This window comes from Schistocerca serialis, chromosome 1, assembly GCF_023864345.2.
Source record: "Schistocerca serialis cubense isolate TAMUIC-IGC-003099 chromosome 1, iqSchSeri2.2, whole genome shotgun sequence".
NCBI lineage: Eukaryota > Metazoa > Arthropoda > Insecta > Orthoptera > Acrididae > Schistocerca > Schistocerca serialis.
The window spans coordinates 523,410,854-523,433,462 of NC_064638.1; the positions used below are offsets into that span (position 1 = coordinate 523,410,854).

The following is a 22,609-nucleotide window of genomic DNA, read 5'->3' on the forward strand; positions in this document are numbered from 1 at the left end:
ATAGTGCAAGATCTATGATGAATCTGGAGTGCTGCTCATTTAAATTCAACAGAAAAAAATCAGAGGGAAAAAGTGGTATAATTGAACACCTGAATAGACCATTAATGGATATGGTAACATTGCAGTGGTTAGGAGGTAGTTTACCAAAGATTTCATGGGTGGAGCTGATTTGCACTGTGCCCTACATAAGAAACCATGTTTAAAATAGTCACAAAAATGAAAATATGTAATATGGATTGTGAACAGAAAGAAAATCTAGTGTATGACTTTTTCATGTGATACGATGCAAAGCTTCTGTTCTCATACCCATACAAAAATGTCACTCAAAATTATCCACAAGGGCAGACAAAGGCATTTTTATAGGGTACTCTTTACATGCCATAGATACAGGATCTGGATGCCAGAAAAGAAATGTGTTGTGAAATAGGGACTGTATATTCAAAGAATTTTTGAATGGTAAATACTTGACTGAAGACAAAGTACAGAAGGGATGTACTGAATTGCTAAATGAAGACACATTACCATTTCCAAGTATTCAAGATGAAATCTTAAGTTGAAGAGACGATTGGAGCATTGAAAACCAAGTTTCTAACTTCTCAGATCAGGAGGAAAATCAAAAAGAAATGCCTTCATTAATTGAAGGCAACCAGGAGCTTGTGGAACAATCCAAAAATTCACAAAAATGATGCATGCCAAGAAAGTATATACTGAAAGAGCACCTGTCATCCAATGATATTTCATTCCAAGGGGGAAGGGTTATACTGAAGAAGCAGGAAGGAAGAATTATTATTGTATCCTGAAGCTGTTAATTCTGATGAGGCAACAGAATGAATAGTTCTAATGAAGGAAGAAAGTAACTGCTTGAAGAGTCATTATGCCCAGAGGATATAAAATGTAGGCTGACAATGGCAAGGAAAGTGTTTCTGAAAAAGAGAAATTTGTTAATATGAGGTATAGATTTAAGTGACAGGAAGTCTTTTCTGAAATTATTTGTATGGTGTGTAGCTTTGTATGGAAGTGAAACATGGATGATAAATAGTTTATACAAGGAAGAGAATAGAAGTTTTTGAAATGTGGTGCTACAGGAGAATGGGGATGATTACATGGGTAGATCATGTAATCAGAAGGTACTGAATAGAATTGGGGAGAAGAGGAATTTGTGGCACAACTTGACTACAAGAAGGGACTGGTTGGTAGGATACATTCTGAGGCATCAAGGGATCATCAATTTAGTATTGGAGGGAAGTGCAGAGGGTAAAACTTGTAGAGGGAGACCAAGGAATGAATACACTAAACAGATTCAGAAGGATGTAGATTGCAGTAGTTACTCGGAGATGAAGAAGCTTGCATGGATAGATTAGCATGGAGAGCTACATCAAACCAGTCTCTGGACTGAAGACCACAACAACAACAACATGTACCATCTAGTTTAATTCCAGTAATGAACAGATGGGTATATAAAAACATGACACTTACTGAGAAGTGAATTTTTAAAAATTGTTTAGTTGCAAACAGCTAAAGTCAAGTAGAAGACATAGACTCTAATGAGACTTTTACTCCTGTTTTACATTGTGAAACCATATGCCTAATGATATCAGCCAGTGCTGAGGAAACAGCACATTCTGAAATCATGTGCGTTTGGGTGTCTGTGTGGTTGTCTGTATGAGTGTGTATACATTTACTAGAAAAAGAGCAAAAGCTAGAGTGAATAGTGTTTCCTGTTGCATGTTTCTATGCTCCTCTACAGGTGATTGGCTACTTTTCCCTCATTTTATGTACAGTATCTACTTTAATATTTTCCAACTGGTCAAATGCCTGAAAAATTTGCTGATGCTGATAGGCTACTTGTGTAAATGACCGCAAAAGTATTACCAGATATATGATAATACTGGCAGTATCTCCATTGTACTGGAAGAGTATGAAACAAACTGCAACTGCACTGAACACAATGGAAGCAGAATACATGTATGTCTGTGACAGCCTCTGAAAGAGAGGTGGTACGGATGAGAGAGTTATTGAAGAGTCTTGACCTGAAATGACTGAAGCATTAATACTTGTGTTGTGTGATAATCAAGAAGAAATTATAGATTCCAAGAAACATGTAGATAAATCATGGAAAAAACATGTAGCCCAAAAAAAAACAGGTTCACCAGGGAGAAAGTAATGGATGGAATGACTGACATTCGATGGATAAAACTCAAGCAGACTTGTTAGCAAATCCGTGGAACCTGAATATTCATGGATGTCACTGTAATAAAATATTACATAATGAGAATAATACAAAAGATATATATGTTTTTAGTTTTCGAGTTTATTTGTAGCTATCATTTCAAGAGGAAGAGGGATATGGGGAACGTTAAGGAAGCGGACAGCAGCTCCTTCATTTGATCTGTTTCAGTGTCTGGATTATCTTTGACTGTGCTGTTGCTTGAATAGAAAATAAACAGGCAAGAACTCTTTGTTCTGTTAATAAGAAATTTCATTCTCTCTACTTTACTGGTGTGCGTAGTTTTCTTTCAGAAAATATTAGTGTATGTAGTAGAACTGTTTACTCTACTTTACATGTGTGTGTCAGAGGGTAGTTTGTGTACATCTATCACTTCCCCTCATTTCCTGTTCCAGTAGCAAATAGTTCAAGGGAAGAACTGTTGCTGATAAATCTTCATGTGGGCCTGAACCACTCTAATTTTATCTTCATGGTCTTTTTGTGAGATATGCATAGGAGGATGGAATATATTTGTTGACACTTCTAGAACTGTACACGCTTCGATCTTTAACAATAATAAGTCAAACCATGTAGCAGAGTGCCTCTCATGCAGTGTTTGCCACTGGAATGGGTTGATCATTTACTTGACGCTCTTATGGTTACTATATGAACCTGTAATGGAAGACACCGCTCCTTTTTGGATCTTTTCTATTTCATCTATCAGTCATATCTGGGCGTGTACCATTCTAACAGGCAATATTTAAGTATTTGGTCAATTGAGTGTTTTCTAAGCTACCTCCTTAGTTAGTGGACTACATTTCCTGGGGATTCTTCCAATGAATTTCAGTCTGTCATCTGCCTTACTCATGATCAGTTTTATGTGATCATTTCACTTCAAATGCATAGATATCTTCTGCAAGCAAGTGCTGCCAGTGAATGTTCCACAATTGTATATCTACACAGTAAAGGGTCTTTCTGTCTGTGTATTCACAATACATTCTAGTTGTTTGTGTTGTGAGTCACTTGCCCTCCCCTGCACCACTTTCTCATCCTCTGCAGGTCTTCCTGCAGATTTGCTACAGTTTAATAGCAGTGCGACTGCACTGTATGATACAACAGCACCATCTGCAAAAAGCCTCATGAAACTTCAGTCTTTATCTACTAGGTCATTTGTATATGCTATGAAAAGTGATGGCCCTATAACACTCCCCTGCGGCATGTCAGAAGTTACTTTTACACCTGAAGAGTTTTCGTTCAGAATAACATGCTGTATGCTGGTTACTAGAAACTCTTTAATCTGATTGCACAGTTGGTTGGATATTCTTTGTACTCATATTTTTTTCATTAGGCAGTTGTGTGGAACTGTATTGAATCTGTTCTGGAAGTCACGGGTCATCTACTTGGGTGCCTATATCTACTGCTTTCTGGACCTCATGGACAAACAGAGCAAGCTGTGTTTCACACAACTTTTGTTTTCAGAACCCATGTTGGTTCCTAGAGAGGAAATTTTGAGCCTCCAGAAATGTCATAATGCATGAGCATAAAACATGTCCCAAAATTCTACAACTGACGAATATCAGAGATATAGTCCTATAGTTTGCTGCATCCATTTGATGACCCTTCTTGAAAAAGGTAATGACTTGTACTTTTAATTGGATCATCAGGAGAACTTCACTCCTCCAAAAATCAATGGTACAATGTTGCTAGAAGAGGAGCATGTTCTTTCACATAATCTATGTAGAATCATATTGCCATCCCATCAGGCCAGTGATCTACCCTCTTTTGAGTAATTTCATCTGCTTTTCTGTCCTGTGGTATCACATTTCAATATCAGCCATTCTGTTGTTCATGCGATGATTTAAAGGAGGCGATTCATCTGTGAAACAGTTTTGGAAAAAGACTTAGTATTTCAGCCGTTTCTGTGTTTCCCTCCATTTCAATGCCATTATGGACACGGAGTGTCTGGATGGATGTCTTTAATCCATTTAAGGCTTAACATGGCCTAAGACAATAAATTCTTAGGATTTTATGTCAAGTCAGTAGACAGAATTTTACTTTCAGATTTGTTGAACGCTCCATGCATGGCTCTCCTTCTGCTGATTTTGGCTTCTTTTAATTTTTATTTATATGTGAGGCTGTAGTTACTGAAGGCTTGGTACACTGGAACTCATCACAGTCATACACGTTGTTTAATGAACAATAAGTACTTTATTGAATAATGATTAACAAAACATAAGACATGTACAAACACACTGCATTACATATCACACTGTTCTCCTTTCTCCCTAAGAGCCACACTTTTCAGTCTATTGGACAGGAAAGTGTGTTTCTTCATCCAAGTGATCCTGACTGGGTTGATTTTCTTTAACTTTCAATATTATTGTTCTTGTCATTGCTACATAACTGTCCACCCCACACATGGCATGGAGCACTAGGGGAATGATGTATGCAATATGTACATGTAGCATTTCCTTCATATGCTGTAATACCCATTAGTGGAACAGCAAACATTAAATGTATATATACATACAATAAAACATGTCACATAAAAGATCAACAATGCTTCAGTCCAATCAATATGGAAAGCTATAGACACTGTATAATATGTAATTAAAACATGTACAAGAACTTTGTCTCAATGACAATAGAAAAGTAAGAGAATAGTACCAACAAAACCAACACATATTCTATAGCAGATTGGATGTACCTGTGAATTAAGCAAGGGTTCAATAAAGGAATCCATATAAAAAAAAGACCACAACTTAAATAATTGTCTTTTAACGTTATGGTTGCAATTAGTTTAACAAGGGGAGGAAAACGAGAACAATATCCGCACGGGTACCTGTTACTGCACAGTAGTTTCACTGTGTATGACATTTTGTTTTTTGTATATTTGACTTTACAGTCCTCCAAGTGCACTTGTGATCTATGCCAATGTCCATAGTGGGATTGTGTTGCATCAGCTGGTGTAGCAGTAGGGGCATGGTATACAGCTGTCAGCTATGCCTATGCATCATGTGAACCTCTAACGCTTCCTGTAAGGTAGGTGCATACAAAGAATCTTGCAACTTGCATGTTGCGTCTGTCTTGCAAAATCCCCCCCCCCCCCCCCCCCCAGTTTCAGCTGATTTACTGAACCTGTTGATGATTTTCCACATATACTGATGTCAAAACTGTTATCATCTTGGCTTAACTCTTTGTGTGAATCTGAAATTGACTGGTGGTCATGTAACATTACAAAACCACAGTGTTTCAATTCTTTGTGTACAAACACTTGCAGAGAACCATGATATTGTTGGAAAGGAGTGTGGATCTTGACACTATGCATTTTCATTCATTGAACTAATTCAGGCATATCTTTTGAGTCTAGTAAGGCTGCTAGTTCAACAAGTAAGTAGATTTAGTGCTTGTCCATACAGTATTTCAGCCAGAGATGCTTGTAAGTCCTTAAAAGCTGATCTCACACCTAATAACACCCAAGGAAGGTTTTCATGCTACTCTCCCCCCCCCCCCCCCTCCCCGCCTCCCCCCCACCACCAAGGCACATTAATACTGCTTTTAAAGTGCAATGCCATCACTCTACCAACCTGTTGCTTTGAGGGTGGTAAGTGGTGGGTCAAAAGCATATCATCCTGGACATTTGACAAAGGTTCAAGAACAGGTCTGGCTCAAACTAACTATCCTCATCTGTTGTGATTGCCATGGGGTATCCACAGTGTGCAATCCATATTTCTATAAATGCTTATGTTGTTGATTCCAGGTGTACATACTGTAGTTGTGTGGCAGCAATTTTGAATGGGCCTCAAGCTGGAGTTGAGTGTCATCCTATTTTACTCTTATGACCTTCCACACAAGCCTGTGTCCAAAGTTGGCACTATTTTTTTCATATATAGGCATGCAAAACGTTGGGTCACCAGCCTGACCAATTGGCCTATGCCTGGATAATCCAATCCATGCATCTTGCTAAAGATGGTTTTTCTGTAATTTTTGGATTTGAAAGTGCAGATGCATCCTTGCTAATTGTCATACAATAATCTGGTTACTGTACTGATCATTTGCTGATGTTCTAATTTTAGATTCATTTTGTTGTTTTTTAATAACTTTTGGAGTTCCTCTTCAGTCTCTTGTAGTGCGTAAATTCATAAAAGTTTAGGCAGATCGACATAGTACTGGTTCTAAAAAAGTAGTCAGGAACCATATTATCTGCCTCTTTATGTGTACAACATCCATGGAGAATTGACTGATTAAATCCAAGTGCCTAAAACATCATGATGAACAATCTTTATTGGAGTTTCTTGATTGCCTCCACCCATGGGCAGTGATCAATAAATATTTTAAATTATTATTCTTCAGTGTTTGCCTTGAAATGTCTAATGACCTCATGAAATGCCAACAATGCCTGATCAAACCTGTACTATTAGAATTCAGCCATAGTCAACTTTTTTGAAAATAATCTGAGTGGGTAGTGTTTTGTATCAGTAATCTGATGCATCACAGTACTGATCACCAAGTTGCTCACACCAGATGTTATGGTTAATGGGGCATCTTCTACCAGGTGTGCTAGTGTAACAGCCTAAACATCTCCTACGAAAAATTATGGTCCCTTTGAATCAGTGCAGCTCCTGAAAGGTTGTAGGACTAGGTGTAAAATGGATTGTTTCAAGTTGTTTGTTTGTGAGTTTAATCTTGGTGCTATTTATGGAATGAAATATACTGACATATAAAGATTAGACAGTGCTTATCATTGAAGATAAATACTGAGAACACCAACAGCACACCAGACTGCAGCAGCCAAACAAGTGAGCAGCCACAGAACATTGCCTATCAGAATTACACATAACAGACTACAATGATATTAAGGTACTGCAACAGACGTTTAATGTCTGGAACTGTTTCATTAAAGAATCTATCAAGACTGGCATAGAGGAACTACAATCAATAATAGTGGTAGTGGCTACAATCTGGGGATCTACACTTAGTCTGATTAAGGTGAGGGACAAAGTATACTACGATGAACTGACTTCGGGGACTGTCGGAGCAACAGAAGCAGCAGAGACACCATCAGCTTGTGTCCCTGGGCACAAGCCTTGGGCAGTGCTACTTGTTGACAGGAATAGGGACAGGAGATGCTGTACACATGTCAACACCTGGGTGCAGACTATATACATAGGGCCATATCAGTGGAAGGGAGGAGGAGGCATAAGACTTGGCCAGCTAGCTCCTAAGGAATAAGTTCAACAGGACACCTGACAATGACAATGCAGCCTTGTTAAAATATTGTGCCTGTTGGGCAATGAAATCCATCCTTCCACCTATGAACTACACTAGACTATTGCTAAACCAGCAATTCTTCACACATATGGGTGCCAGATTAGCAGAAGTGCCAGACTACTGAGAGGGTCTTAAATTTACTATAAACACATAGGGATTGTACTTCATCAAATCCAAAGATAAATTCATTTTCACAGAAAATACTACTTTATTATATGTTTTATAGCTGCACTAAATTCTGTTCTACGTATTTTAAGTTTCCTGGTAATATTACTGTCTGTGAATTTACTTTAGCACAAATCAGTTAAGTGATTACATGACATGATTGGACAATGAGTGGAAACAAATAATGCAAGGGAACACCCTCAGCTTGGTTCACTGCTGAATACTCTTTCACGGTTTTGAAAGATATTTTTGTTTGTTGACAATGGTGCTGCCACTCCCCTGGTTGTGTGTGTGTTTTTTTTTCCTCCCCCCCCCCCCCCCCCCCCTCGTCACTGTGGCTTATTATTGTGTAGAACATGCTAACATCTCGAATTCTTTCTAGCCAGCCTGCAAATTAACTATCATGTAGCAATTCTGCACGAAATTCTGGGTATACTGTCCCTTTACTTTATATATGTTTAACACTAAAACTACAGCAACTGATTTAAGAAACACCACATTGCCATTGGCACTACAGATATGCACTGCATATGCATGCAGATTTATGAATACTAGAGTGCATAGAAAAACTGGTGCATAACAATACGGCCACAAAACAATACGGAAACGAAGACAAAATATCATGTATTATAAATGCTTAGCTACTAGACTTTAGCAAATTAAATAGTGCTGTTTGCTGTATATAGAATGGATGAAGTGCTTTAAAAAAATAATTTTACCATAAACCAATCCAATCTTTTTAAAGTCCGCCATAATGCATCCCAGCCAGTAGATGCAAAATCTGCACACTAGACAGGTACAGATACTTAAAACCACCAAATTTGGTAGGAAAAATCAATAACTTTGCAAATCTGATCCACAGTCCAGTCCACAGCCACCCACACCACACTGACCGAAAGATCAACGAACTCAACCTCATAAAAAGTCACAAACTCGACTAATCGTGTTTGTATGAATTTCATTAACTACATACAAAATAATCAGAAAGATGTACCTGCTGAACGTTGAGCCAACAATGATTAGTCACTGACATTGTTTCCAGGTAATACTGGTTCATTTTCTCTCAATTCTACCTCTTCTTTCTTCCTTTTCAGTAAAAATCAAACAATGATCTCCTTGTCTATGTTTCAATGTCTTTTTTGTGTCTGATGCGACAAACCACAACAATGCCCTATGTGTAAAGCAGCATGGCTTGAGCACTCGCAAACCTCACACTCGTATTGGGCGAGCAGGTGGAGGTGGCAATGGTTTGTGTGTGTGTGTGTGTGTGTGTGTGTGTGTGTGTGTGTGTGTGTGTGTGTGTGTGTGTGCGTACGTAGCTGCGTTCCCAAAGGGTGGCGCTTGATTTAAAAACTAGTCACAAAAGCACCTTCTTAGAGAAATGTAAAATTTGAAAACATACTACACCTACTTTAAATAGATTATGTAACAAGTGATGAAAATTGTACTGTACGTAGTATAGTACTAAGACAGTGGGATAATACCAAGTCTAATTTGAGATTTCTCATGGGTGGACCCAAATGCTTTTTGGGGGGATTGGGGGGGGGGGGAGGCTTGAGCCTCTTAGTCCCCCTTCCTACCCCCCCCCCCCCCCCCCCCCAAATCTGCTACTGGTAGTTGTCCTTTCAGGTTGAACGCCTAGTAGCCGGAAGTGTGCCAGGTTACTGAGGGCCATATTAGCGAGAGTTCAGTGTATTTCCACAACAGAGGAGCTGTTGTCCGCTTCTCTTCACAATTTTTTTGAGGAATAGTAAATAATGCCTCAACTTCCATGAGTATTCAGAGTGTAATCATGAACTATTTAAATCTTTCAGTTCGAGCTGGTTTGTAGAGCAAAAGAGGGTTCAAAGGAGTTGTTGGCGTATGTATAATGTTCTAATCTTTTTTTCATTCCATAAAAATGTTTTGCGTATATGATCATGGAAGTAAAGTGGAATAATTGGAAGGAATGTTACAGCCTTCCCATGGAATGCTGCAAAGCAGTGTTTTAAAATTGAACTTAACATAATTTGTGCAGTTATCCTTTCTAATAGTAGCGCTACTCCTTGAATGTGAGCATAAGAACATCTCTGGAATTTGGAAATATAGGTGTAGTTTTAACGGAGTTATGAGATGCTTTCAGGTGGTTCAGTTGAAAATCAGTCATAAAAGGTAAGTTTTAAGCTGCAGTAAAAAGCCAGTCACATAGTTTTAACATCTGAGCAAGTTTAACCCTACACCTTATTTATATCTGTAAATCATGTAGCACTGAATTTGGTATCTGAATGGCTTATTCATCTACTATTGTCTCATCAGTACTTTTAAGTTAGTTGCCAGTTCGCCTTATAAATAACTGAAGGCAGGAGCTTTTCCTTTGCTGTAGTGATTGACTCCATATTTCTCAGTTTCGATGGTAGAATTTTCTCATTAGTGCCACATGTCATATACAAACATGGAAACTATTTACCTTTTCAGTTGTGTCACTGTCTATCTTCTAATCCTGCTATATGTGATCTGCCAGCTCATACAAAGAAAGTATTTGTTTCTATGAAAAGCTTACCTTGTGTGATCAGCAGCGAGTTCAAAGAATGAGAGGGCAACTGGCAAACCACCATCATTACGTGTCATTGCCTCAACTATATTGGCCTGTAATTCCTTAACTGCAACATATGGTTACACAAAACTGAAGAAATGTTATTCAAGAAAATATTGTAAATGGTCGTAAGTATTTGTAATAAGTATTATCATCAACTTCCTGCACTTATGCAAAGCCATGTAATTTCAAAATTGGGTTATATTATTCACAATATAATCTGGTATTAGGCAATGTAATTATAAATCTTTGAATTAATAATACACTGTAATCAATCAGAAGTAATCTAAAACAAAATTTATCATATTTGTAACAAGAGAAAATTACTTGATTAAATATGATATCAGATAGTGCCTGCCTGCATATAATCTACATGCACTGTAGTGTAATTAGTGTTCCACACTCATTTCTTGCAATAAACCCCCTCTATGTCAAATAACATGCATTATGTTACTGTAGAGCCAAACAACAGAACTATCCAGTTTTTTGTAATCTTGCAAGTGCTTTTGATTGCATGAACCATCAAATTCTACTTCTGAAACTGAAATGTTATGGCATAAATGGCACACTATTTCCATGGATAAAATTTAATCATCATAAAAGAAAGCAGAGTATAATTTTAACAAACCACATCATGGGAATAAAAATAAAATCAGAAAGAGAAACATAAATATGGCACTCCACAAAGCTCATTATTGACTTCATTCTTGTTCCTGTTCTACATAAATTATCTTTAAATGATTTTGAAATATTATTCTGAATCTGTAATGTTTGCTGATGACACTAACTTGCTAATAAAGTGCCCAACTCACGCACACCTGGCATAGCATAAATGGTACTTGAGCAAGCCTTTACCTGGTTCACTAGAAAAAATTAATTCTTATTCGAAAACTCCCATGTTCTGCAATTTAAGAAATATTAAAATTACCTGTTGATGCTGGAAACAGATCAGATTAAAGGTCACACAATAAACAAAACACTAAGGGTAAAATTCATTGGTTGAGCTGGGTGGAAAGCTAAAATGGAGGCAGTATGTAGACAAACTATGTATAAAATTCAGTCTGACATGTTTTGCACTAAGAACGAGCCATCAAGATGAGAGGTCTGGTTTGCTTCACACATTTTTCATCCCTGTTGACGTCCTGAATCCTCTTCAGGGGCAATGCAGTTAAAATGAAGAACATTTTCATTTTGAGAAAGCAGTCAGAGTACTTGGTGTACTTTTGTATTCACTGTCTTCATTTACTTTGTAATCCTAAATTTTCTTATTTTGTTCATTCTGAAACTGTGGGTGCTAATTTTTTTAGCATAAAAATTGAACATGTTAATTAAAATGTTAAATTTTTATAAAGAGAATCATGGTTTTGTATAAGTGCTACATGAGTGAAGAATAGACTCAAATGAGAAAATTGTTTTTTATGTTTACTACTGTTTGGATATGTACTCATTACATAATAACATTTCAGGTAGGATGCTTAAATGTGTAATGAGAAACTATGCAATGAAAATATCTCCAAACCTAAATATCAAACGTAGGTTGAAAATAATTATGTATCATGCAGACACCAATTAGCATGCATTATATCCTGGCTAGATGTACAGGAATACAAGTAACAACATGACTGTACTAACAGTCATATTAGTATCGATCTAGTGACAGTTTTATTTCTGAATATTTCAGTCACAATATTATATAAAGCTGTTGATGAATCATATGTTTTTAATTTTCTCTCTCTCGCTCATCACCTCTATCACAAATCAGCAGAAACAGTTTCTAGGACACCCTCAAGCAAAGCAGCAACCGGCCACTTTTTAAAATCTTTATTGTATGGGAATAGACGTTTCTGCTCTTCACTCATCTTCATCTAATGAATGCAACACTGCATTTGTGCAGCAATGAATCTATAACTGTTTTTGCAGTCCAAATCAAGGCAGAAGAAGGAGCCACAAATTACGGAAAAAAAGGTAGCTGCAGTATTCAAAATGCACTCAATAAAAACTTATACTGAAGAAGATATGAATGTGCTGTTTAAGACTCTCCCAATGTCCACAGATAATGGTGTGAAAGCTGCACAATATTACAACAATACAGCTTCTTGTCATCTTCAGTTGCTTACAGATGTATGGCTGATGTGGTTTGCCAGTACATGCACTGGCTCACTAGAAAAGCACAGGTGCCAAAGGGTTGGATAACATTATCACAGACAAATCATAGAGAATGTCGATGCCCTGAGTCCCCTGCAGTAGAAATGGGGTATGATCTGTGTATGAGTGACAACAGAAACCCTAACCACAAGAAATGGACCCAGAACATGTGGGCAGAGTGCTGGCACCCAGTTTAAGGGTCCTGACTATCATCCTCCATCTGTGTTGACTCTCTAGATTCATTGGTCAGTGGATGTTAATCCCTTAGTACATCAGTGTTGGTTCCCATGCTTTGCTAAGCTGAAATCCCATGTCTCTGTTAGTGAGGGTTTTAGTTATACGTATTTCAACTGCTTCTTCAATGACAGAGTCTCACTGTGTGAAGACAGACAACAGGATCTTTGCCTCTCCATAGTTCATGTCCCATGTCTAGACTATATTCAGTAACAGAAGATTTTTCTAGTGTACCTGTTATGACATGATGACTAAGTTCATCGCATCTATCTTTAAGAGAATGACACATTTCGTCAATATGTGATTTTTAACACTAGGATTGGGATTTTATACGCCCACAGTCTCCTTCAACATAGGTTGTCTTAAACAGAACCCAGTATCATTTGTACTCAGGCTGGGGGGCAGAAAACACATTTTATTTGACTTTTCTTGAATAGCCTGTAAATCTTAAAGGAGATGACACCAATAAGGTAGAAAAGCCATCCCTGAGAAGTTCTCCATTTCTTCTGTTTCTTCTTGAGGTGTAGTGTATGCTGGTTGAAGTGAATTTCAAATTTGCTTATCAGAGTAATTATTCTGGACAAACACAGAGCGACAGCTATATGAACGAGAATCCTTAATACACCACTGAGTTGGGACGGATGATAGCAGCTCATAGTTCGCAGACATAGGTCAGTGTGAGCTGATTAATGGAACAAACTGTGACAGAGCAAACAGTCTTCATTTCTATGGACCAAGATATCTAAAAACAGGAGTTCTCCACTTCCATGGTGAAGCAGATGTTTGGATGGAGAGAGTTAAGATGTTCCAGAAATGAATGAAGTGTTGTCCTTCGTGTTGCCCTCCCCAGGTGACTATAGGACAAAGGTGTCGTCCACATATTTCCAATACCGATAAGGTTTAGAAACCGCTGATGAAGTGTTTTGTCCTTGAAGCCTCCTGTAAAATTGTGGGAGACTGAGGGCTCCCCACAGCAGGACTGTCAGTTAGCTCAAATTATTGTTCATTAAACAAAACATAAGTTGAGGTAATCAGATGCGTGAAAAGATGTAAGATGTTCTTCTCAATGAATCCACCAGAGGTGCTCATGCAAACAAAGAGATCACATTGAAACTCACTTACACATCACTTGGTTCTAGATGAAAATTCCCCAGCTGCTGTATAAAATCCTCTGAGTTTCGAACATGGTGTTCACATTTTCATACCAAAGGGCTCAAAAGGAAAGCCAGATGTTTGTCAAGATAACATGTTAGGGCTCCTATATTGCTCACAATGGGGTGAAGTGGAGCCACTTCTTTATGTATCTTATTCAGGCCATAAAGTTGTGGTGGATCTGGCTCTTCTACTCTTAAGCTCTTTTTCAGATGTTCAGGAAATCGGCTGGATTTGTGAGGGTGAACGTCTCCCACTGTACTGGAGCCATTGAGTCCTTAAAAAGACAACAATACGCTGAGTCTTGCAATAAACCCTTCATCTTGCCAAAATATGTTACTGCAGGCAGAAGGGCGGTGGGGTTCCCCTTGTCAACAAGTAAAATTACTATTTTTGTGTCTACTTGTAAAGAACAGAGTACCTCAGTGGTGATCCTACTTATGGCCATGCAAGTCTCTCACCTTATTTGTTTAGCAGTTTCACTGGGAAATTACAAGATACCTTACTCAAAGCCACTGATCAAATCCTTGATGTGTAAAGTATTCGTAGTGGGAGCAAAATTTAGTCCCTCTTCCAACACTGATATAGCAGCATAGCTCAGTGCTTTATCTGTGAAATTAAACAAAGTGCATCTGCATAGTTTATCTTCTTGTGACGACTGGTGTGCAGGGTGATGGAGCTTGGAAGTTTGACAGACCACAGCCTGCTGCCATGTCCAAGTGACCACACCCAGGAACCCGCTAAAAGACACTGTGAGATATTCAGATGAAGTGAAAGAAAGCTTCTGGAGAAGACTAATTCTCACCTTGTGTAATGGATTCATTCTCTCACCAGAGTCCTTGTAGCTCACTGTTTAATCATTCTGGTGGCTACAGAGTTGATCGAGTTGAAGAATATAATTTACTACAGAATGCAGTGTATCATCATCTCCTTAAGGATCCAACAAATGCAGTACAACAGAAGACATCCTCCCTCCTCAAATCCAGCCAGCTTCTTCAACTATGGTAACTGTGACCATTCTGGTTGCGGGGTTGCAGAGAATGAAGTGTGGTGGGACCAAACTGGAGCAGCCCGTGAACAACAAATAGACAGGAAAGGACAGACATGAACAACAACGGACAACCGAGTAAGACGTTACGACGACAACATGCAAGAAGCAACGGGGTGACAAGAGACAACCAAACAAATCCACAACATCCACACTAGTAATGTAAACAAAGTACTGTAAACACGCTGTCTGTTGCCAAGATGTCGATAGACTCAACGAATTTCAGACTGCCTAGCTGAGCGGGAGGCCGGCGCTTATGTACAGGATACTGTAAGTCGCTATTGGCTGCTGGGACCACATGCTCCACCATGGTGTCCTCACGTTAATTGCAAGCCAGGAAAGTGCGCAGCCATGGCGTACGGTGCGACGACTGTAGAGACCTCTAGTGTAATCAAGGTCCATGCCATCTGGCACAGATTCAAAACCCACGACACTCGGTACCAGATCCCTCCCCCCTGAAACTTGCGTGTAGGGGCGGAAAAGCCCCGGACGGTGCCAAGGTGGGAAACAGATGGGAAAAGACTTGGGCTCATCATCGGATTCAACGAGGTTATTTCTTTTTGTAAGTTTGACTCGACACTTAGTTTTTCGTGAAACTCGAAATCAGCAACAATCTGATTTTCTTCATTTTTAACTTTTGTTTCATCTGTATTTACTTGTTTTACAACAGCTGCAGTGTCAGAAATATCATCCATACTACTTGAACTCGAAGTCGAACCAGCAAGATTTTTTGCGAAAAATTTATCTACTCTGCCAAGCGTTTTTAGAACACTGGCTTCTCCTTTCATTTCATAATTTTCGAAATGCCGCCCCACTTAATTTTGCATGTTTGCTTTTTTCACTGTTATTCATGGTAAGGCACTTACAAAATAGTCAACCAACAGTCAAAACAAAAGAAAAAAGTTTGTGAATGGAAAGAAAGAAAGACTGTATACAGTTCCAATCGTACTACACCGCATGTGAGCACAAAGCTTTTTACTTTAAACATGGCACACAAGCACAAAGCATTTTCCTTTAAACACGGAGCTATGAACTGACCAACTCGGATTACTCGACTAACTGTGCTATGAGAGAACGACAATGCTGAATAATTTAATTTCATTATCTCCTGTTTCTCTGTTGTCAATGAACAGTAGAAGCATACCTGCCAGCTAAAACTCGTATCGTAAAGAAAATGGGACAGTCCCTTTTTTGGCTTCTGTTTCCCATGTCGCCGGAATTTTAGCTGGGACGCAAATATGTTCTGAATATTCTTAGCATTGTCTCTCTAATTTAAAATGCAAATAATTTTTTCAATTTCAAGCAGTGAGCTGTGCTGTATTGACCCTTATCCCACTTATTCTTATAACATTTTAGAGGTTTCTGTGGGCAGAGAAGACAGATTACAAAGTTTAAGTAGTCTTGATGATAGTTGATGTGGTGTGTTGTCATTTGTGTGAACACTGCTGTTGTGTCTACATGCAAATGCACCTTTTGTTCCAACATAAAATACAAATAACCTTTCCTCAAAGAAAAAAAGCTTGGTTAAGAAGTTTAATATTTTGCAATGCTACATACTATTTGAGTGCACAGAGTGGGAACTTTGATATCATGCAGGCTGCAGCACAATAAATGACATAAATGAAAGTTGGTTTCTTCTTCATTTTTCGCAAAAAAGTAACTAACTAAATAAATAAATTTTTAAACTGTTGTGAAGTGTATTTCACACATTATTAGACATTCTGATTATGTTATTTTCGTACAAACATATGTTTAAAAATGTAAATACTCCCAGTATCAACATGTCTTGTTAAACGGGTGTCATTGAATTAAAACTCAGATACTGAAGACCACAGAGCTTTCACATTAATTACAGTAATGTAGGGCTGACTTGATACTTCCTTGTAATTTTCACAAGAAATTTAAGTAGAATTGGGTTTTACATACTGAGGCCTACACATGTTACAGTATTGAAAAAACTGGTGATTAGTTTATCACAGCTTTTCAGGGGTCCCAGTATTTTCATGGGAAAATTATGGTAGGGTTAAGTAGAAGCCGACAACATTCTTGGAATAATAATGTTTCAAACATTGTATTGTAGATTGTCGTCCTGACAGCTTACTTCAAAATAGTTTGAACAATCATGAAGATGATACCAGACAGACATCGAATGTTAAATTTCCATTCAGTCACCAAGTAAACTATGTATATTTCTAAGCTTGTATTGTCGAATTTCGTTCTGAAGTTGTTTAGCAATATTAAAAATTTTTGTCACTTGTAAGCGCAGTTATTTTAAAATGTAAAAGGTTAAAATGGGTACACAGCAAAAAATGCTGCCCGTGCCTAGTGGGCCTATATGTAAATCCGCCGCTGTGCAGCACCCACAAGGTAGTTACACAAATTGGTCACAAATCGATATTTATACAAATATCGATGGAAAATGCAAAATTGTAAACTTCTGCAGCTGATGGATGAATGTGTAATGTGGCAGCCTAATTTCATCATGCAGCTACCAAGGACTGTAAACAGGTGACATAACGATACCAGGGCATAAATTCTTTGTGAATTTCATTGTGTGTACTCAGTTGGATACTAACTATGCCTTGCAGACTGGCCCAGCATTTTAGAGAGGAAAGACCGTAAACAGGGGACATAACGATACCAGGACATAAATTCTTTGTGAATTTCATTGTGTGTACTCAGTTGGACAGTAACTATGTCTTGCAGACTGGCCCAGCATTTGAGAGAGGAAGTGTAGTAGGGCTCAAAGTAGCTATTTGGAATAACTGGCTAATTGAATAGGAGTGATGCCACTGTAAGACAATGCTGGCAGGAATAGGCGAACCATGGATAAACACACCATAAAGAAGGAAATAGTCAATGTAAAGAGATGACAAAATGTGAGGACCATGCAATCATCAGAGCCACACTCAGAGCCCCGGGTTCATTGTTTCCACTGACCCATGTGCCTCAGTGGCCACAAGGACCAGCAATAGGGCACTCACAAAAAAGGAACTGACCTCACAGTGCCCCTTGCACCTACTACCATCGACCTCTGTACACCAATTAGCACTTTTTCAAATTGTGTCAGGCACATTCAGCCTGGAATCTCACCAGTAGTAGGGCAATGGCGGCTCTGGCGCAATTTGTTTCTGCAGGTTGCACACATTCAGGGGCAAGCATACAGGAGAAGGAAGAGATTAGTTTTTAATATCCTATCGACAAAGACGTCACTAGAGATGGAGCACAAACTCGGATCAGGAAGGATGGGGAAGGAAATCGACCATGCCATTTCAAAGGTACCATCCTTGCATCTACCTGAAACATTTAGGGAAATCACAGAAAACATAAATCAGAATGGCCAGACACAGATTTGAACCATTGTCCTTCCAAATGTGAGCCCTGTGTGCTAACCACTCAGCCACCTCGCTCTGTGGCAAGCATAACTTCAGGGGCAAATTATTTTCATTCCCCTCCCCTTGCCTCTTGTTATGCTAATTGATTTATGACCCCTTGGGGGTACTCCAACTTTCTGAAAAAACACCTACTCCTTCCCCTCACCTTCCTCCTCCCTCATCCTTCTCCTCCCTCACCCCTCTGGGATATCCTAACCCCTTCCCTCTGCTCCTTGCTGATACAAGCACACTTTTGATATAAAATTAATTAAATTGATCAATTAATTACCCTTCCCCCTCTGGTACATCCCGTAGCGTAACACTCCTCCCCCACTCACTCCCTCCCCATCAGCAATTGTCACATGTCACTGGAAACCACACTAACTGCTAACCCCTCTTTTGTCCTGAACAAAGTATCAGGTACCTGATAAACCCCAAGCTGTGTTTGCCTTGGAAATAGGTCTTCCACTATATGAAATTGATTGGCTAATTACTTAATCGATAACCTCTGTATGGGACACTTTTTCTTTGAATCCTATTGGTGGATACTAGGACTGGCGTATTTCACATGAAATTGCAGGATTCTATCCCACAACCACACACTCTCCAACACTTACTCTTCCCTCTTCGAGATTTTCTCCATACCTCCTATTTTTGGATACTGGCACAGTTAGGTCGTTTGGCAGGAATTTCTTTACATTGGAGGTACCTGAAAATGTAGTGACAAGTTCAAATTTCAGTTTGGTGGCACTATATCCTTAAACAATTTACAGGAGATGGGGCATGGGTTTGATTGGAATGTGCTCATGATACCAGTATCGGAAACAATAAATTGATCAATCAGGAATTTGAAATTGCCACTAGAAGTGGTGCTGTATAAAATTATAGTTGTAATTTCAAATTTCAGAGGGAATTTATGCTGTCATGTTGTGCAACTCCTGCCCACCTACATGCCTGCTAAGTAAATTTTTTAAAGCACTATAGAATCCCCAAGTTGATTCTCTCTGCTACACCAAGAAGAAGGAAGAGGGGAAAGAGTCTACCATATGACAGAATAGTAACAGCAACATATCCACATTTACTTAAATAAATACCTCTCCATCTCTCTGCTGCAAGACAGAGTCCACTGGGATGTGCTGAGAAGCACTCAACGCCACACACAGAAGCTGTCAGCATATGGACAAGACACTTTGTAAACACATACATTTAAACCACAATCCATTCAGTAGTTGCTGTCATGATTAGATACTGGAGACTGCAGAAACATAGGTAGGTCACTGTCTCGTGTTGGCCCTGCTGGTAGCTGTACCCTAATCTCCCGGCACCCACACACCAGCCATTCTGAATGCTCAGAGGATGGAGAGAGTGCTGCCATCACCACCACCCATGAACTGATCAATTTACATTAGAGAAATACATACATACATTTGCCATATTGAATCTTCTCAAATTTCCACATAAAGTCGGAAAATACTCGCAATACATGCAATCATGAAGGTTGCCCAACACATACTGCGTATTAGTTCTCTACTCACCCACCCAGAGCATGACATGCTGAGGTTAACTGCACACTTGTAACATGCCTGACAGCTGGTCCTGGTGGAGGTTCGAGTCCTCCCTCGGGCATGGGTGTGTGCGTTTGTCCTTAGGATAATTTAGGTTAAGTAGTGTGTAAGCTAAGGGACTGATGACCTTAGCAGTTAATTCCCATAAGATTTCACACACATTTGAACATTTGTAATGCGCCTGACCATTTTGGGAAGCTCATCAGTGGTTTGTGACTTAAGTCAGAAATGTCCATTCATTCTGGCCACTGGCCACCTTAGCCATACGCCAGGACACCAAACACAGCCATTCCAAGAAACCAGCCACATATTTATTAGTATAATTACAATGAAATATTACGATTGCATCACCAATCTGGTGACATTTGACAATGAGCACACTATTGGAAATACATCCTCCTGATGACTTTGGTTCTGGAAATATTAATTTCCCATGTAACTCTCTATCCTCCTTATGAATGGGCATAATTTTTCTCGTAAAATATTTCATACCCTTGACGACGATCGATGCACTGAAAATGCAATTTTCCACAGCAAATCTATATCGTCCAATCCAACAAAGGCAAAGAAAATGATGTGGGTGGCACTATGATTTTCACAATCATAGTCCCACCCACATCATTTTCCTTGACTCTGTTGGAACACTAACCACAGTAACATTATGTTCCAACAGCATAAAATTTCTGACAAGTAGCATGATTATCATTTATAGATTTATAGCAGCCGAAAAATTATGATATGTCCACACCTAAATCAGCTGGGTGTAGTTTTGCATGGCCTACCACTGCTTTCTAGTAGCAAAAACCTCCTGCCACATCATCGTTATCACATATTTGTCGGGGAATAAAGAGTGCAATTACAATTAAGAAGCCCTCACTTCTTTTATTTACATAACATACGTTCTTGCACGATAGTCGGCGTTTGCCAGAACAGGAAGGACTGACACCTCCAGCCAAGCCACAGACCCCTGCTAATTCTCTCAAAATCACATCAATTCTGACATCACTATCCCTCATTAGAAGACTGTTGTCCTCCATCGATCACTGACTAGCCAGAGAGCTATCACAATGAGAAAAATAGGACACTAACTTGGAGGAGGAAATGCAGAGTATACGTGGATTGCACAAAGAAATTCAGAAGCATAACACCTACAACTCATTGACTCAGAAAAACTGTCTATAAATATCTCTCTGTAAAGCTCTTTAACTCATTCATCATATCCCTATGAGTGCCACGTTAGAAATAACCCACTCTTAAGGTGCGTTTACACTGCGATTTGTATCGGCACATGTATGAGATACATGTATATACGACTTTGCGACATGTATCGCGACTTGTATGAGTTGACAAGTATCAACCTCATACATGTATGAGCGTGCGTTTACACTGCTTGATATGTATCACTGTGCGATAGCTTCCGACGACGATTTGGAAGTTTTCACATTTTAATGTGCTGATACACTTGCTCTTTTGGAAGATGATAGGAAGAAAAGGCGGAGGAAGCGTAGATGGTGGCACAGAGAGTTTCTCACGAATTAACGCCATATTTTAGAAATTATGTTAGGATGAGTATGGAGGATTTCCACGGTTTGTTATCACTTGTGGCTCTTCTTGTGTCCAAAACCAACACAAACTTTCGGGAAGCGATTCCACCAGAGGATCAGTTGGCAGTAACACTCCGTTTTTTAGCCACTGGGGATTCCTCGTAAAACGAAGATTTCATGACAAAACATTTGCATTGTCGCGCGATTGCTAATGCCGACGTCTCACACACGATTGTCGGCATCCGTTGTCAACATTATCGCGCGAGGCCGCCGGAATAACAGCAAAACATTGATATACGTGCCAGATGCATGAAAAAATTATTTAATGTATGACATACTCTGATATATATAAAACTTTTACCTTCACTTCTTGGGATAAAACTTGCACAATGGCCTCGCAAACACGAAGAATAATGTTGCATATGGCACTTTTTGATATTTTATGCAGATACATTAACGTCAAAACGACAGTCGGCACCTTCAAAACTGAAACAGCCGCCAAAGAGCCTGGTACTACGCATGCGCTAATCGTCGAAATAAGCGGCAGTCGACAAGACGACAGGAAATGATAGTACTGCGCATGCGCGAGTTCTTCAAATGTCGCTCATACATGTTGCGTATATGGCCAAAAAGCGATATACAAAATGTATACGCGACATGTATGAGCTCGAGGGTCCGCATACAAGTTCCGTGAATTTTTGTATGAGGTGATGTATCACGACATGTCAAATTGACATGTCGCTCATACATGTCGCGATACATTTATCCCAGTGTAAACGTACCTTGATAGTGTCACTCAGAGTCTGCGTTAACAACACAGTCTCTCTCTCTCTCTCCATTATTTTTGTAACACCAAACAAAGAAAAACTAAGAACTACAAAAATTTCGCTAACGTCACCTCGTAAAGGACACAATAAGGTTTTACCCTGTCTCTCTCTTCCGATATATCGGAAACAAATACCGTCTTCATGTTGACATTGACGATGTGTAGTGATACCGTAAATATATGTGTACTAAAGTGTGCGTCATTTATGACGGTGGCCGAGTTTAGGTTCGTTCTGCGCATCTGATATCACAAAAGACAGTCAGCCAATGAACAGAGAACGACGTTGCCAGAGCTCGACTGCAGTGCAGAGCACGGCCGAGTGTCTTCAGTTTTACAAACGTTTAGTCATAAATAAAGTTATTGAACAAAAGCAATGTCTTGATAGCAGACTTTCATTTATAGAAAGTTTGGAAAAAGCATTCTTTATACCAATTGCTTCATATTCTATTAATTAATTAAATCAAACAAGCAATAAGCCTCCTAATTCAGGCGATAGCAAGGAAAGGT

The 22,609-nt window shown here is 39.1% G+C and overlaps 1 protein-coding gene across 2 annotated transcripts in view; it reads right to left on the reverse strand.

The window, feature by feature from the left end:
* The window catches only part of LOC126474501 (ionotropic receptor 93a), a 198,241-nt gene extending 175,952 nt beyond the window's left edge, over positions 1–22,289 (reverse strand). For both annotated transcript variants that reach the window (XM_050101977.1, XM_050101971.1), the window contains exons 1-2: positions 22,202–22,289; positions 10,182–10,281 (exon numbers count right to left, since the gene is read on the reverse strand). In XM_050101977.1, coding sequence (XP_049957934.1) covers positions 10,182–10,249 — 68 coding nt within the window. In that variant the 5' untranslated portion in view covers positions 10,250–10,281; positions 22,202–22,289. The remainder of the gene's footprint in view (positions 1–10,181; positions 10,282–22,201) is intronic.
* Positions 22,290–22,609: the final 320 nt, after the last annotated feature.